At 37.0% G+C, this 17,039-nt stretch overlaps 1 protein-coding gene across 1 annotated transcript in view; it reads right to left on the bottom strand.

Annotated features, from left to right (window-relative positions):
- Positions 1 to 175: 175 nt before the first annotated feature.
- The window catches only part of LOC127799020 (uncharacterized), a 30,630-nt gene continuing 13,766 nt past the window's right edge, over positions 176 to 17,039 (bottom strand). Inside the window, exons 5-8 of the mRNA XM_052332706.1 lie at positions 2,005 to 2,026; positions 1,849 to 1,917; positions 842 to 910; positions 176 to 757 (exon numbers count right to left, since the gene is read on the bottom strand). Of these exons, the coding sequence (XP_052188666.1) occupies positions 677 to 757; positions 842 to 910; positions 1,849 to 1,917; positions 2,005 to 2,026 (241 nt within the window). The 3' untranslated portion in view covers positions 176 to 676. The remainder of the gene's footprint in view (positions 758 to 841; positions 911 to 1,848; positions 1,918 to 2,004; positions 2,027 to 17,039) is intronic.

Genomic DNA, 17,039 nt, shown 5'->3' with positions numbered 1-17,039 from the left:
GAGGCGCGTGAGGTGCATATGAGATGAAGAGTATTTCAGTCATAATACTCCCTTATGTAGCTCAAAATATACAAAAGAGTTATACATCTAGCATGATTCCTATTTAAAATCTCTTTGTCCAAAACGCAAGCAAGCTTCGGGTTAATTGATCAAAATCTTCTAGAGGCCACAAAAATAAATGACAAAGATGGCTGTAAATCTATGTATAACATACAAGTATTTGAGCAATAAGAACCTTACAAAAGATCGGGACACAAGTAGAAATGATCAGCAATTCATGTATTCTAGTGAGAGAGAACGGCTTGTTAAGTTCCTGGGAGATCTAAGAGAAGAGCAGGCAATCACATGTCAAGTAGTGCAGTGTAAAGACTCTGGAAATTGTGCGCTTGAGAGAGATGATACCTACGCTATTACGAAACCATCATATGTGTACTTGTGATGTTAAAATTATTGATTCTTTTTGGCCCACGTCCTCTTTCACCCTGGTGAGATAGAGATACACTCACCTGGGGCTCCTAATCCCTGAAACTGTCGAGCTATTGCATGCTTCTAGTTTTTACCCAAAAAATAAAGAACTTACAGCCATGGAACTTGAGCTGTAAAGCCTTGAAATGAAGACTGAAGAGAGAGTTTGTACTTTCTGTAATATTTGAAATAGTCGGTCATAAGCCACAACTCAGCCTGCAGTGATCTCCTTTTCCTTCGCCTTGCACATATCGTCTGCTAACTTGATAAACTTTTTAGTCAATTCGTCAACCTAAGGAAATGTACAAGCATTAGAAACGAGCAACATCTTAGAAACACCAAAAGTGCCTCTTCCGATAGTTACTTATTAACTCACTTCTTTCTCCAGTCTTTTGGCTTCGTCTTTTGGGAAACTTGAACCTGCTTTCTTCGTCGAATCCAATGCCTGTACAACACAGTTTAAGTTTGCTCAGTTAGTTAAGCAATTAAGGCTTGTGATTGTTGCAGTTGATGTTCAAGTCTGTTAAGCAATGCCAACGTGGATCAGTAAATCAAATTAAAATATAATTTGCAACCAATTTTGTTACTTTTACCCTAGGTAGATGCCAGTAATATATTCATCCTTTATAAGATTTTAGCAGTTTAGTTTATAGATAAATGTTATGGTAGTCACTCAAAAAATGAAGAGAAATGGTGATTTAGAGATATTATATGGTCCTCTTTCCCTGAAATCTACAAAAATAAGCCAAAATATTGAAAAATAACAAGACATTCATTCCATCTAGTCACTACATTCATGACTAAGACTAACAAAAAAAAACACACACACACACACATTTATATATATCTTATGCAGAGGCGAGAGTGCATTCCTCTTTTAACTTTCCCCGACTCCATGGACCATAGTAACGGAATGGCAGCCTCCAGGCTCTGAGATTGCCATCCAGAATGTAAATTTGTGAGAAATTGCAATTTCTCTATTAAGCCACCACATTTACCAAAATGCAGAAATTCACAACTGGTGGTCAAGGTTGAAGGATTTAGATATTCATAAACATCATTTTAGAACTCTATTGTGAGGTTAAAATGAGAACAAATAATTCAAAGGAAATCTATGCCCACTGAGGCAACGGACTTGGGGATCCTCTAGGATGGACGATCAAGTGTTGTCAACCCCTTGACTTCTGAACATGCCTTTTGCAGCAACACGTGGCAGAAATGCCTTTAGTTTGGGTTCATTATTGGCATTTAGTGGTGTTCACTTCTTATTCAGTTTACTGCCCAAGGAATAATGGAACTCCATAAAAGCATACCTTGAATAGAGAAATAGCTCAAGCTGAAGAAATGAAAAAGAAAAAAGAAAAACATATTTTTCAGCTATACCTTCTGGCGAGCTCTTCTTATACTCTGCTTGACATCTTCGGAAGATTTGGCCACCACCTTACATAGGGCCTAATAGAAAAGCAGACTGATGGTGATGGACTTGACCAATTAATTGAAGAGATAAAGGGATAATGAAGAAAATCAATATGAACACACCTGCATATGCTCCTTAGTCAATCTGTTCATTGAAGTGTAAAATAAATATGCATTAGCCAAGAGATAGAAGAAAACAACCATGGTTCATATGTGTTAACTTTACGTAGTCCATATATGTGTGAAGTTTGAACTTCATATTTTCTATTGTGGATGATGAAGTTGGGTAGGGAAAATTCAGAAGCATATTAGAACCAAAACCATATAAGAGGATGTGAAATTAGGAAGGGCTGATGGGAAGAATGAAATAGTGATATAAATAGGGGTCTGGAAGATAAAGGCCCCTCTAAAGATGGCATGTATTTGAGCCAGAACAAGGACCAGTACTGTCAGATCCTACGATCTGACAGTGGCTATTTAGGGAAGAACTTAAAGAGTTAAGAGAGAAATTTGGAGGAAGAATTAGACTGATGAGGGAGAACAGAAAGAATGGGCGAAAAACACAGAGGGTTAGAGAGAGAGAGAGAGAGAGAGAGAGAGAGAAAAGAGAGAGGAAAAGGATTCAATTAATAATCGCATAATCCCCATCCTCTTACAAGCAACCTTTTATAGACATCAGCTGGCTGCCAACTGAAAGCATGTTCTAAAATATCAGCACCCATGTGCCCCTAACAGAAATACAAAATATCCCCTAACAAACAATTGTAGCCCAATGTTAGATCCTCGGGATCTAACAAGCAATCCTCAATAATTCGATGGAGAATTCTAGAGAATTTATGGAACCAATCAAAGAAAAGAGAGGGAAACAAGAGAAAACAGAAATGAGAGAGAATTCAATGAGGTTCAAATTCAAATTATCGATGCCTCATTACAAGGGAAAAGGGTCCTTAGAATCCCACGAACCAATTCCCACCAACCATACAGCCTTATTTGCATTACTGTCCCTTCTAGAATTAGCTAACATCTTCTAACTACCTGCACGTGTATCCCTTCGCCTCTACATCTGCCTCCAGATCATGACAAATTCCCCCCTACTTGGATATTTTTTGTCCTCAAGAAATGCTAAGGAGGCTGGCTGTTTGAGGGAACTGCCTAAGCAAATCAAGCAAGTATTTCCAAGCATTGTCATCCTAGTGACGATTGGACCACTTCACCAGTACCTATATGAGGGGTGCTCCATGCTTGTACATGACCCTCCGATCTAGAATGGAGCCGGACTCTGCTGTCACATCTACATCTTTAGATAGTTGAGGCAAGTAAGAGGCCACCTGCTGTGTTCCCACAGATCTCTTAAGTAAAAAGACGTGGAAAATCGGGTGGATCCTTTATTCTTTGAGTAGTTGCAATTTGTATGCCACCTTGCCAACATTGTTTACAATGAGGTAGGGTCCATAATACCTAGGCCTTGAGATGAGTTGGCGGGAGCTTCAAGTACACCCTCTCCCCCACCTTGAACTCCCTATCACTCCTCTTGCGATCCACATATTGCTTCATGCGGTTCTGAGCCAAGGGAAGCTCCTCCTTCAACTGCTATAACATCCATTGCCTTTTCTCCTTGTAGACTTCTATTGTGGCCACTGGGGTCTGCTCTCCTACAACTGGGAGTCATGGAGGTTTGTAACCGAATAAAGCTTCAAAATGTGATCTCTTAATTGATGTATGATGGCTGGAATTATACCACCATTGTGCAAGTGAGATCCATCTATGCCAACCCTTAGGATGTAGGAAGCATAGGCACCGCAATAACTCTCCACACACTTATTTACTCGTTCGGTCTGACCATCTGTTTGCGGATGGTAGGCTGTGGACATCTTGAACTTCACTCCCAAGGACTTCATCAACCCTTGCCAAAACAAGCTAGTGAATACCTTATCTCTGTCTAAGATTATTGCATTTGGAACCCCATGTAGCTTCACCACCTAATCCAAGAAGACCCTAGCCACTTCTTGGGCAGTGTAAGGATGAGTGAGACTCAAGAAGTGTGCAAATTTGCTAAACTAATTAACCACTACCAGAACATAATCCCTCCCTTTTGATTTAGGGAGGCCTTCTATAAAGTCCATAGTCACACTTTCCAAGGCCTCTGCAGGGTGGGCAAAAGGTTGTAATAGGCTCGGCTGAGCTATAGTCTCATACTTACATCACCTACAAGTATCACATGCCAACACAAATTCAGTGACATACTTTTTGAGTTGAGGCCAATGAAAAATTTGCTTCATCTTATGGTACGTATTCTGAATTCCCGAGAAAGGGGATTCATGAAGGGAACTTAGTATCCTCCTTAATTCTTCATAGTTGCCAATCACTAGCCTCCCCTTGTACCTCACAATCCCTTGGTTCAACGAATATCCAAGTCTCCCATTAGGGTTCAAGATTAGCTAATCCAACAACTCCTTCATTTCCTCATCTCCTTCATAGCTGGCTCCACTTCCCTATACCAGTCCAGTACAATAGTAGTGGTGGCAGTCACTTGTCCCTCTGTAAACTTGGACAAAGCATCTGCAACCACATTTTCTCTTCCCTTTATATACTAAATGGTGTAATCCAGGCCCATAAGTTTAGCCATACCCTTCCTTTGGAGGTGTGTGTGGAGCTTTTGATGCATAAAAACTTCAAGCTTTCATGGTCAGCTCTAATTATGAATTGACTCCCTTCCAAGTAGTGCCTCCACCTATCCACCGCCATCACCACTGCCAATAATTCCTTCATGTATATACTAAGCCCCAATTGTCAAGGGGACAAGGCTTGGCTGAGATAGGTCAGGGGTCTCCCGACTCTCCCTTCTTGCATCAATACCACCCCAACTCCCACACCACAAAGCATCAGTTTCTAGTATAAAGGGCTTACTAAAATCCGATAAACCCAACACTAGGGTTGATGTGCTAATATTTCTTATATATTTTCTATATCATTCTTACTTAATTTTATGCTTAATTTTTATGATTTTATATGTTTTTATATTAATTTTAGGTAATTTATCACTTTGATAGGATTAAAAGGAAAAGTGAGAAAGAAGAGTAAAAATTATAGATTTTTGTTTCTCAAAGAATTAAAAGAGGCAGCGTGCCATTGGAGGCAGAATTGGAAAAGAAGCTGCAATTGGAGAAGAATTTCAAAGGAGGCAACCGAAATTGGATTTGAAATTGAACAAAAAGTCCAATTGGACTATGGTGGCTTTGGTTTTATGCTTTTATATATATTATAATATTATATAAGGGATAAACTGGAGATTGAATTGGAGGTAGGGCGGTGCACATATATATATATTATAATATAAGAGATTGAATAAGGGAGGAATTGGAATTGAAAACGTCTTGGAGAATTGGAAAGTAGGTTGCATGCTTTACATATAATAATATAAGAGGATTGTGAGAAAGGGAAAAAGCTAGGGCAGCCCACATATTATATATATTATGCTAAAAAGTAGAGAAAGGCGGAAGAAATTGGAGGATCATGTGTTGCACATGTATTAATATAATAATATTATAGGGCAGTTAGAGGAGAATGGAAATTGAAGGCAAAATTGAAGGGAGCGTAGCCATGTCATGCATATAAATATAATATTATAAATGGAGGAGGAGGAATTGGGAAAGTTGTATACATATTTATATAAATATTAAATTGGAGATTTGAAAGGGAAAATTGCAGAAGCAAGGTGCGGCGGATTGATTTGGTGGAGAGAATTTCAAAAGATGCCGCAATTAAAGGTGGTGATTTGGTAACCGCAATTGAATAATTGAGAATTAGAGAGAGGGAGCGGCAAATAAAGGAAGAAGCAAGGATCAATATAAAAAGAACTAAAAGGAGTAGAGAAAGAAAGCATTCTTGGTGGAGGATTTCTTGGATTTTCTTTAAGGATTGGTTGTAGCATTTTTGGACAACGAAATTCTGCACATCAAAAGAGTTTTTATTCTCTTCTTCCATTTCCTTTAAATTCTAAGTTTATGTTTATTTATTTTGTTATGGATTTTATCATTTGTAATATAACTAAACTCTATAACTATGGTATAAAAGTTTATGTTTATTTATTTTGTTATGGATTTTATCATTTGTAATATGAACTAAACTCTATAACTATGGTATAAAAGTTTATGTTCATTTATTTTGTTATGGATTTTATCATTTGTAATATGAACTAAACTCTATAACTAGGGTATTTTGATCATTGGAAGGAAATGGAAGAAGAAAATAAAAACTCTTTTAATGTGCAGAATTTCCTTCTCAAAAAATGTTGTCACTAATTCTTGAAGAAAGAATAAGAAATTCTCCACTAAGAATGCTCCAATTCTCAACTCCTTCCAGTTCCTTTTATATTGATCATTGCTTCTTCCTCTATCCGCCGCTCCTTCTCTCCAATTCTCAATTGTTCAATTGCGGCAGCCAAATTGCTGCCTTTAATTGCGGCATCTTTTGAAATTCTCTCCACCAAATCAATCCACCGCACCCAACTTCTACAATTTTCATAGCTTTCCCAATTCCTCCATCATTTATAATATTATATTTATATGCATGACATGGCTACCCTACCTTTAATTCTGCCTTCAATTTTCATTCTCCTCTAATTGCCCTTTATAATATTATATTAATACATGTGCAGCACATGATCCTCCAATTTCTTCCTCCTTTCTCTACTTTTAGTAAAATATATATAATATTATGCAAGACGCCTTAGCTTTTTTCCTTTCTCACAATCCTCTTATATTATTACATGTAAAGCATGCCAACCTACTTTCCAATTCTCCAAAACATCTTCAATTCCAATTCCTCCCTTATTCAATCCATTATATTATAATATATATATGCACATCGCCCTACCTCCAATTCAATCTTCAGCTTATCCCTTATATTATATTATATATATATAAGCATAAAACCACATGCACCATAGTCCAATTGGACTTTTCCTTCAATTTCAAATCCAATTGCAGTTGACTCCTTTGAAATTCATCTCCAATTGTGGCTTCTTTTCCAATTCTGCCTTCAATGGCATGCTACCTCCTCTTTTAATTCTTTGAGAAACAAAAATCCATAATTTTTGCTCTTCTTTATCACTTTTCCTTCAAATCCTATCAAAATGATAAATTACCTAAAATTAATATAAAATCATGAGAATTAAGCGTAAAATTAAGTAAGAATGGTATAGAAAATATGTAGGAAATATTAGCACATCAAATACTCCCAAGCTTAAAAGTTTTTGCTTGTCCTCAAGCAAAACAAACACAAATAAAAATAGAAAATAAAGAGACTTTATTTGATTTAGATTTCTCAAAGGTTTTCCACAAAGATATCCACAAATTTATAACTTAAAAGAAAATTCCAAACATTACAACAATTTATATTTAAATCATGAATCAACTTATCTTCACAAAGAAATTTTTGAAGTGTGTGTGTAGCCAATTGTAAATTATTGATGCACTTAAGATGAGTTTATGCAAATAAGTAGCTATAAAATGAACTCTAGATGGAAAAAATTCAAACTCTAAAGGCATACTTTTCATTCCTTTCTCCACTAATGTAGAACAATGTACATTCAAGGATCAATAGGTCTTTATTAGGTTATAATATAAAGGTTAGGGTAAGGGTTAACAAGAAAAGATCCGGATTACAAAGTAAAAAAAGAAAAAAGTTGATGAAAATTTTTCCTCACTAACCCAAGAGAATTTCACTCAAAGCCCCAAAAACAATGCAAAATTATATTCATATGTTGAGTTGAATCCCACATGAAGAGCAAATTGCCGTTTTTTTTAAATATATATTTTTTATTTTTTTTTCATTCTTTCTCTCTTTTTTTTTTAATATATGTTTTTATTTTTTATTTTTTTAAAATATATGCAAATAAATGCAATCACAAATATAAATACAAACAAGAAATGATTACAAAATATCTATTGCTCTTTCACATTTTCTCTATTTTCACCATTTCCCCCCACTTAATTTTTCATCATGTATGCGAGAATGGTCACTTCCCATTTTGTTTCATCAATTTTAATAAATTAACTCTTAAATTTATAGCACTCACACTCACATCATCTCTCTTTCTCTCATATTTTTCACTAACAATTCCTTTTGAAGGGTAGGTTTGGTGTTTAGGCTATGAGAGATAGGTTAATGTTGTTTACCAAAGAAAAAGGCTCAAATATACACAAGGCTCAAAGGGGTAAATTAGGGATAAATTTAAAATACATGGTAAGTTTAAAGGCTATTAATTTCGATCCAAATAATGCTTAAATCATATCATTAATTGTGCAATGCCTAGGATTTCGCCTCTAGAGGTAAGCAAGCAAGTTCTAGAGTTTGTTGAGATCTATTTAAAGTTACAAAATTTACATAAACCTTCTCTAAGTAGCAAAACAATTCATTACTCAAGGCTATGTGCTCAAATTGTTCCAAAAATTTTAAATGAAAAATAAACTAACTCAATCTTTAAATACAAATTATCATAATGTAGAGTATTTTTCAAAAGTCATAATTTATTTCAATCAAGTCTTATCATAAGCTCTTCAATCATCCAAACAAACAAGCCTCAAATTAAAACAAGACAAAAAAAATATTTTTTTTTTCAATGTCCTCAATATTGTAAGAGAAATAAAATATATAAAGAACAAAAATTCTCCCCAGTCGCCCTAAAAAACCACTCAAAGCCTTAATGTTAACAAGCCTTGGCCAAGCCACCATTGCTGCCACTTTGTTAGGATCTATACTTACTCCTACACCCGAGATTACACGCCCAAGATACTCAACTTGCTTCTGGCCAAAGGCACATTTAGACTTCTTAATATACAATTGGTTGGATTTAAGTATCTCAAATGTAGTCCTTAAGTGTTGTAAATGTTGGTTAACGGTTTAGCTGTAAATCAAGAGATCATCAAAGAAGACTAGAATGAATTTGCATAAGGGTTCAAAGACTTGGTTCATGAGTAATTGAAAGCTGGTCAGGGCATTGGTGAGCCCAAATGGCATCACCAAGAATTCATAGTGGCCATGATGGGTTCTAAAGGCTGTCTTGTGGATATCATCAGAATTCATATGAATTTGATGATACCCCGAATGTAGGTCTAGTTTAGAAAAAATAGTAGCATCCTTTAGCTCATCAAGGAGGTCTTCAATTATGAGGATGCGAAACTTATCTTTGATGGTCAAGGCATTGAGTTAACGATTGTCAACATAAAAGCGTCATGTACCATCCTTTTTCTTGACAAGTAGGGAAGCAAAGGAACTTCGGTTGGGCCTAATTACGGATATGTTTACCATTTTCTTAACTATCTTTTCGATTTCAATTTTCTGGTGGGGAGGGTATCGATAGGATCTTATGTTGACAAGTTCTGAGTTGGGTTTGAGATTAATTGAATGATCAAAGGATTGCTTGGGGGGCAAGGTAATAGGTTCTACAAATAAGTCCCCATCAGCTGTAACGCCCTGCTCCCACCTACGAGTGTTACTCACGAATAATCAGCTTACTATTCACATGCTAAGACCAAAATGAAGAGACGGGCTACGTTTCAATGAGAAACGACCAACGTGGGAACTAGACTTTGCCCTCCCTTCGCTCCACTCAAGGATCCGGGAAAATATCGAAACAACCCCGCGAAAATAAACCCAAAACCTCGTAAAGTGTCACCCCTTCTCAAACTCTTAATGAAGAGCCAAGGATGACATTTCCCAGGATACGACAAAAATAAGCAAATCACACTTGCTTTATTATGGCATAAGGCCTTAATTATTAGAAAATAAATTTTGGCCCAATTATTAACCAATTTTTCTCACTTCCAAATCCTTAGAAAATTATTTGGGTTAATATTTCTTTGGAAAAATTTAAAAAAATTTCCTTATCAAATCTCCATTGATTTTTCTTTTTTTATTTCAAAAATACCTCAAATTCTCAATCCTTAGGAAATAAATTTTTTTGAAATTCAAACATCAGGCTTCCTCATCCATTTTCCAAAATTCAAGGAAAATACTCCCTTATTTATTTTCTAAAATATAGGAATTTTTCCACAAATGCCTCAAAATTTACATTAATTTAATAATTAATTTGGAGGCCTAAATACTTATTTATTTATTTATTTAAACATGCTTTTATTTCAGAAATTCCCAAAATAGCATACATAAATAAATAAACAATAAATAAAATAATAAAAAAAAATTAAACAGCAGCAGCAGGGGGCAGCAGCAGCACCAGTCACACGCCCCCAGCGCGGGGGCCGCGCACGCACAGGCCGCGAGCGCTGGCCACCTGCTGTGCGAGGCCGCACCCAGACACGCCCCTGGCCTCGCCAACCCAACCTTCACCAAAAATTTATTTATTTATTTATTTGTCTTTTAATCCAAAATTTCTAGAATACTTAGATACATCAAAAACCTTCCAAAACATCCAAGTTTTCCACCATTCATCCACATTAAGCATACATACATAAAAGCTAAATAAATACATCAACATCCACTATACCAACAAAATACATTCAACTTCACATGCATTTTTCTTGCACCATTACCTTCAACCTTCCAATACTTTCTTTCCTTTAGATGATTCCCCACCTACAAAGAGGTCAAGGACCTTATGAGCCATTGCTCAGTAAGGGTGCTATGCATAAGTAAATGTAACATGAGAAATGAACATGTAATGCAAATGCAATGCAATGAATGGGTAGTCTTCCATTGCCCTCATAACCACATAGGTTAAGGCACCAACTAACCCCTCCCACATCACTAGTCCTCCATATGGCCATAGGTACACTAGAACACAAATCATGCAAATATGAACATTATATGCAACTCATACAAACAATTACCAATGCAAGCAAACCCCACCACTTGGGGTCATCCCTTACCTCTATTTCCTTGAAACTTCAAGACTTCACTTGCCAAGACTCTCTTTGACTTTCAACCACCTTAAGAAAAGAATTCTTAAAGCATTAAATGATCTTGAAGACTAGAGAAATGAAATGAGAAATGAAGACTTTCTTTCTTTCTAAAAAAGATTTAGATCAAACCTTACCTTCCTCTCCTTTGGAAGCTCACAAGAGAACTCTCCCTTGTTCTCTAATTTCTGCCACCAAGCAAAACTTCCTCTTAGAGATTTTTTCTTCCTTATATGTAATGTCTTGACATCTCACAAGTTCAAGACTAATTTCTAGCCCTTGATCAATCTTTTGAAGAACAAATCCTAACCCTTGAAACTAGCACAATCCTTGTGCTTTTGATAAACTTAATCCTAGCCTTTGATTTTGAAAGAACTAATCTCTACTCTCTAGAAAAATACAATCCTTGCCATCTAGCCTCTTTAAATCTCCACCCTTGATGATAAACTAGAGACTAAATCTCCATCATCCATTCTTTTTATTAGGCTTATTAGATATTTATTTATTTACAAATTTGGCAATCATGCCACTTTCAAGAATCAATTGTAGCCATTAGATCTTGATCCTTTCCAAGCTAAATCCGCAACCATTGGATCAAAACTCTAATTCCCATAATTCCCCAATTTTCAAAATTAAGAAATATTGACTAATTTCAAGATTGACTATTTTCTCCATTTCTCATTTAATTTAAATTTCATAAATTTTCAAGCATTTAATGGAGACTAATATCTATTTCTTTTCTATTTAATTTAAATCACTCTTGAAAGACATAATCCCCTTTAATTTGCATTTACTTTAATCCACTATTTTCCCACATAAATGCATGACTAATTTCTATTTAATAAAGAATTTCTTTAATTCACACCATAACAACTCTCATTTAATGCTTGAGAGACTATTTTCCTTTTCTTTTTAAATTATTTTTAATCTCACTCTTGCTTCACAAGATCATGCCAAGTGTCCCACTTACACTTAATCCAACTAATTTCTTATTCCCATATTTAATTAAATCCCTTCCATGAGATCTTGCCAAGTGTCACCAATCTACCTTACTTGGCTTCCATTTTAATTCCACATTTTCCATTCATTTTTTCATGCATTTAAACAATAATTAATTTCTCCCAAAATCAATTCTCTAATATATAAATATTTTTTCTACAAAAATAATTTACCTTTTATGGGATGGGACTCCAAATTACCATTTTGCCCTTCTTAGGGCATCCTATAAATTAAGTGTCTTCTCTATGATTCAAGGGCAATTATGAAAATTTCCATATACCATTATTCTCTTAATTGACAATTTTATCATGACTCATCAAGGGTATTATATTTCACCCCTCTTAAAAGAATTTCGTCCTCGAAATTTCATTTCTATTAATATAATTGATCAATACATCAAAGCTACTCTTCTATTACATCAACAAATAATTCGGGAAATTGGCGCCTTAAATCTTCTTCTAGCTCCCATGTTGCTTCCCAATCAGAGTGATGGTTCCACTAAACTTTAACTAGCGGAATTGATTTGCTCCTCAACCTCTTCTCCTTGCAGTCCAAGATTTTCACCGACCTCTCAATATAGGTTAGGTTCTAACGAACCTCAACCTCTTCCTCTGGGACTTCCATTCTTGGATCCGGTATGTACTTCCGCAATTGAGAAACATGGAACACGTCATGAAATCCAGCTAATTAGTTGGGCAAGGCCAATCGATAGGCCAAAGGACCCACTCGCTCAATGATCTTGTACGGTCCCATAAACCTCGGACTAAGCTTCCCTTGCTTCTGATTCCTCATTGATGGTCTTTGTGGTGAAATCCGAAGATACTCTATCCCCTTCTTGAAACTCCAAATCCCGCGTGTGGTGATCCATATAGTACTTTTGGCGATCTTAAGCAATCTTCATACACCTTCTCGCCACATCAATCTTCTCAGAGGCTTGCTGCACCATTTCAGTCCTGGCCAACTGCCTTTCACCCACCTCAAGCCAGCACGAAGTCATGATAAAATTGTCAATTAAGAGAATAATGGTATATGAAAATTTCATAATTGCCCTTGAATCAAAGAGAAGGCACTTAAATTATAGGATGCCCTAAGAAGGGCAAAACGGTAATTTGGAGTCCCGTCCATAAAAGGTAAATTATTTTTGTGGAGAAAATATTTATATGTTAGAGAATTGATTTTGGGAGAAATTAATTATTGTTTAAATGCATGGAAAAATGAATGAAAAATGTGGAATTAAAATGAAAGCCAAATAAGGTAGATTGGTGACACTTGGCAAGATCTCATGGAAGGGATTTAATTAAATATGGGAATAAGAAATTAGTTGGATTAAGTGTAAGTGGAACACATGGCATGATCTTGTGAAGCAAGAGTGAGATTAAAAGTAATTCAAAAAGAAAAGGAAAATAATACCTCAAGCATTAAATGAGTTATTATGGTGTGAATTAAAGAAATTCTTTATTAAATAGAAATTAGTCATGCATTTATGTGGGAAAATAGTGGATTAAAGTAAATGCAAATTAAAGGGGATTATGTCTTTCAAGAGTGATTTAAATTAAATAGAAAAGAAATAGATATTAGTCTCCATTAAATGCTTGAAAATTTATGAAATTTAAATTAAATGAGAAATGGAGAAAATAGTCAATCTTGAAATTAGTCAATATTTCTTAATTTTGAAAATTGGGGAATTATGGGAATTGGAGCTTTGATCCAATGGTTGAGGATTTAGCTTGGAAAGGATCAAGATCTAATGGCTACAATTGATTCTTGAAAGTGGCATGATTGCCAAATTTGTAAATAAATAAATATCTAATAAGCCTAAAAAAAAGAATGGATGATGGAGATTTAGTCTCTAGTTTATCATCAAGGGTGGAGATTTAAAAAGGCTAGATGGCAATGATTGTGTTTTTCTAGAGAGTAGAGATTAGTTCTTTCTAAATCAAAGGCTAGGATTAAGTTTATCAAAAGCACAAGGATTGTGCTAGTTTCAAGGGTTAGGATTTGTTCTTCAAAAGATTGATTAAGGGCTAGAAATTAGTCTTGAACTTGTGAGATGTCAAGACATTACATATAAGGAAGAAAAAATCTCTAAGAGGAAGTTTTGCTTAGTGGCAGAAATTAGAGAATAAGGGAGAGTTCTCTTGTGAGCTTCCAAAGGAGAGGAAGGTAAGCTTTGATCTAAATCTTTTCTAGAAAGAAAGAAAGTCTTCATTTCTCCTTTCATTTCTCTAATCTTCAAGATCATTTAATGCTTTAAGAATTCTTTTCTTAAGGTGGTTGAAAGCTAAAGAGAGTCTTCGCAAGTGAAGTCTTGAAGTTTCAAGGAAATAGAGGTAAGGGGTGACCCTATGTGGAGGTGGCCTTGCAAGTTGGTAAATATGTTTGATAATGCTTTTATGTAGCATTTGCATGTAGTGATTATATCTTGCGTGATGTGAGATCTAGTGGACCTATGGCCATATGGAAGACATGATGCGAGCATGTGTCCTGGAATTTGGAGGAAGTTGGGATGAGTACTTGTCGTTGGTGGAAGCCAAAAGCATATTAAGTTTATGTAAGTCATGTACCTCCCAATTACTCTGATCTGGTGTAGAAAATGCTAGTTGTAACTCCCCTTCTCCTTCTGACTCCTCCATGACATGAATAGAGAATAGTTGGACAACTTGTGCTTGCTTACTCTTGAACAGCCTCAGAAGCTTCCTTCCCGTAATTCATTTTGCAGGTCCCTACCTCCTTACTTCTAGTGAGAGTTCAGTCTTCTTCCTTCCTTCTCGAAGGTCACTTCCATCTTGTTAAAATCAAAACTAATAGAGCTCACATTTTTCGTCCAATCTACTCCTAGCACCACATCACAACCCCCCAATTTAAGTAGCCTTAGATTAGCTTCAAATAATTCTCCTTGCATCTCCCAACAAAATCTCATGCAAGCTGACTTGCTTAGCACCTTGTTGCTAGGCAACAGTAACTGTCAAAGGTTGTGTCCTTGTAAGCTTACAATGGAGCTTCTTAGTAGTACCCTCATCTAGAAAACTATGGGTACTCCCACTATCAATTAAAATCATCAAGCTCCCTTCCTACACCTTACCCTCTACTTTAATGATCTCATTGTTGGTCAATCCCTTTAAGGCATGTAGAGAGATTTCTCCATTGTCCTCCCCTTCTAACTCCACTGCCTCTGGTGTTTCCTCCCCTACTTCCCATTCGCCATCCTCTCTTCCAGCAAGAGCAGTTGTCTCTTGCATTGGTGCCCTGGGTAATACCAGTCACTACACTTAAAACATAGCCTCCTTTGCTCTACTAACTTCCTATTCTAACGTACTGAAGAGTGAGCAGGAGCAGGCACAATCATTCCCTTCTGCCCAAGGTTCATCCTCATTATCTCCTTCCCATAGCCTTTACTCACCGGAGGTGCAGATTCCATACCAATTCCCCTGTTTTGTTACCTCTACTTCTTGATTATGGCTTCCACCATAATCTCCTACATCCTGGCATTCTCCGTTGCTTGCTCCACCATGTCCGAGTACAACATCTTAACCATAGGCCTGAGTTCTTCATTGAGTCCACTCAGAAAACGAAATAGAGTTCTGAGAGGTGAAGATTTAAATTGACCATAACATATCTCAACTCTTCAAATCGAGCCTAGTAGGCATGTATTCCTTCTTGCTTGAATTTATTAAACTCTTCTACCACATCCATCTTGTTCCTATCCCCGAACCTCTCACATAAATTGTCTACAAATTCATCCCATGTGCAATCTCCTCTCACCTTAGACCAACCTTGATATCAAGCATCCCCAACATCATTGAGGTAAGCAGTTGCCAAAGCTACTCTATGCCCTTTGGGTACATTGTACCAACTGAACATGCGTCCACACCTCCTTACCCACCATCTAGGATTACTCCCATTAAACAAAGGTATCTCCAATTTGGGCATAAGGAACCCTCGACTGGTTGGGGCCAACCGGTGCCTCTAGCCTTTGATCCACTTTCGTATCCCCTTCTCCTCCTGGGATCACCTCAATTTCAGAGGGCCCTACATTCGCATTCCTTACCCTAGGGTCGGTAAGGACCAGCTCTATTCTTTCTCTAACAAGGAATTCAAGTGACAGGCTTACCTGATTCTGACATGTGAATGTAACCATGAAGCTCTCCAATTGACCCCTAATCTGAGCCCCTACCTCGTCTCTAATTTTGCCCAACCTTCTCTCTAAACCCCCTAAGGAGGAATCCAACTTCCGACCCATCGCCACAATTGCCTCATGGTTGCGATTGGATCCGATCTCCAACAATTCCACTCGGGCTTGAAGATCAGTCACTGTCGAGTGGAATTGTTGCACCTGCGACTCCAAGTTCTTCATTCGAGTTCCTTCCACCATCGTTGCACCTACTGAATCTCCTCGGCCTAGATCTTGCTCCGATACCAAATTGTCAGATCTTCGGGATCTAACAAGCAATCCTCAAGAATTCGATGGAGAATTCTAGGGAATTATGGAACTAATCGAAGAAAAGAGGAGGAAATGAGAGAATTGAGAGAGAGAGAGAGAGAGAGAGAGAGAGAGAACATAAATGAGGGAGAATTCAATGAGGTTCAAATTCAAATTCCCGATGCCTCATTACAAGGGAAACAGGTCCTTATATACTGGATCTCGCGAACCAGTTCTCGTCAACCATACAGCCTTATTTACATTATTGTCCCTTCTAGAATTAGCTAACATCTTCCAACTACCCGCACGTGTATCTATTTGCCTCTACCTCTGCCTCCAGATCATGACACCCAATTACAATATTGCACCTAGGATCGTGACAATTCACCCCCCCCCCCCCCGGCACGTGTATCTATTTGCCTCTACCTCTGCCTCCAGATCATGACACCCAATTACAATATTGCACCTAAGATCGTGACAATTCCCCCCCCCCCCCCCCCTCCTTGGAAAGATTTTTTGTCCCCAAGAAATCACAACAGCTAAACCACCCTAGGGAACTATTTTAGTAGATCAAGAAGATACTCCCAAGTGGTGTGGTCGAGATGCAAGTGAGACCACTACACGACGACTTGTGTTACAAGCACTAATCCTTGGAAGATAACTCTCTTTTCCAGGCTTCCAACACTGCCAATGGTTCAACTTCTTCTGCCAAGTTCTCAACTGGTGGGGGTAAATGAGGATTGGTGATATCAGCGGGTCCAATTGATTTCTTTAGCAAAGAAACATGGAAAACCAGGTGAATCTGCACATCAGGAGGTAGC

This window comes from Diospyros lotus, chromosome 4, assembly GCF_014633365.1.
Source record: "Diospyros lotus cultivar Yz01 chromosome 4, ASM1463336v1, whole genome shotgun sequence".
Lineage (NCBI taxonomy): Eukaryota > Viridiplantae > Streptophyta > Magnoliopsida > Ericales > Ebenaceae > Diospyros > Diospyros lotus.
This window is presented reverse-complemented; position numbering and strand designations above follow the sequence as displayed.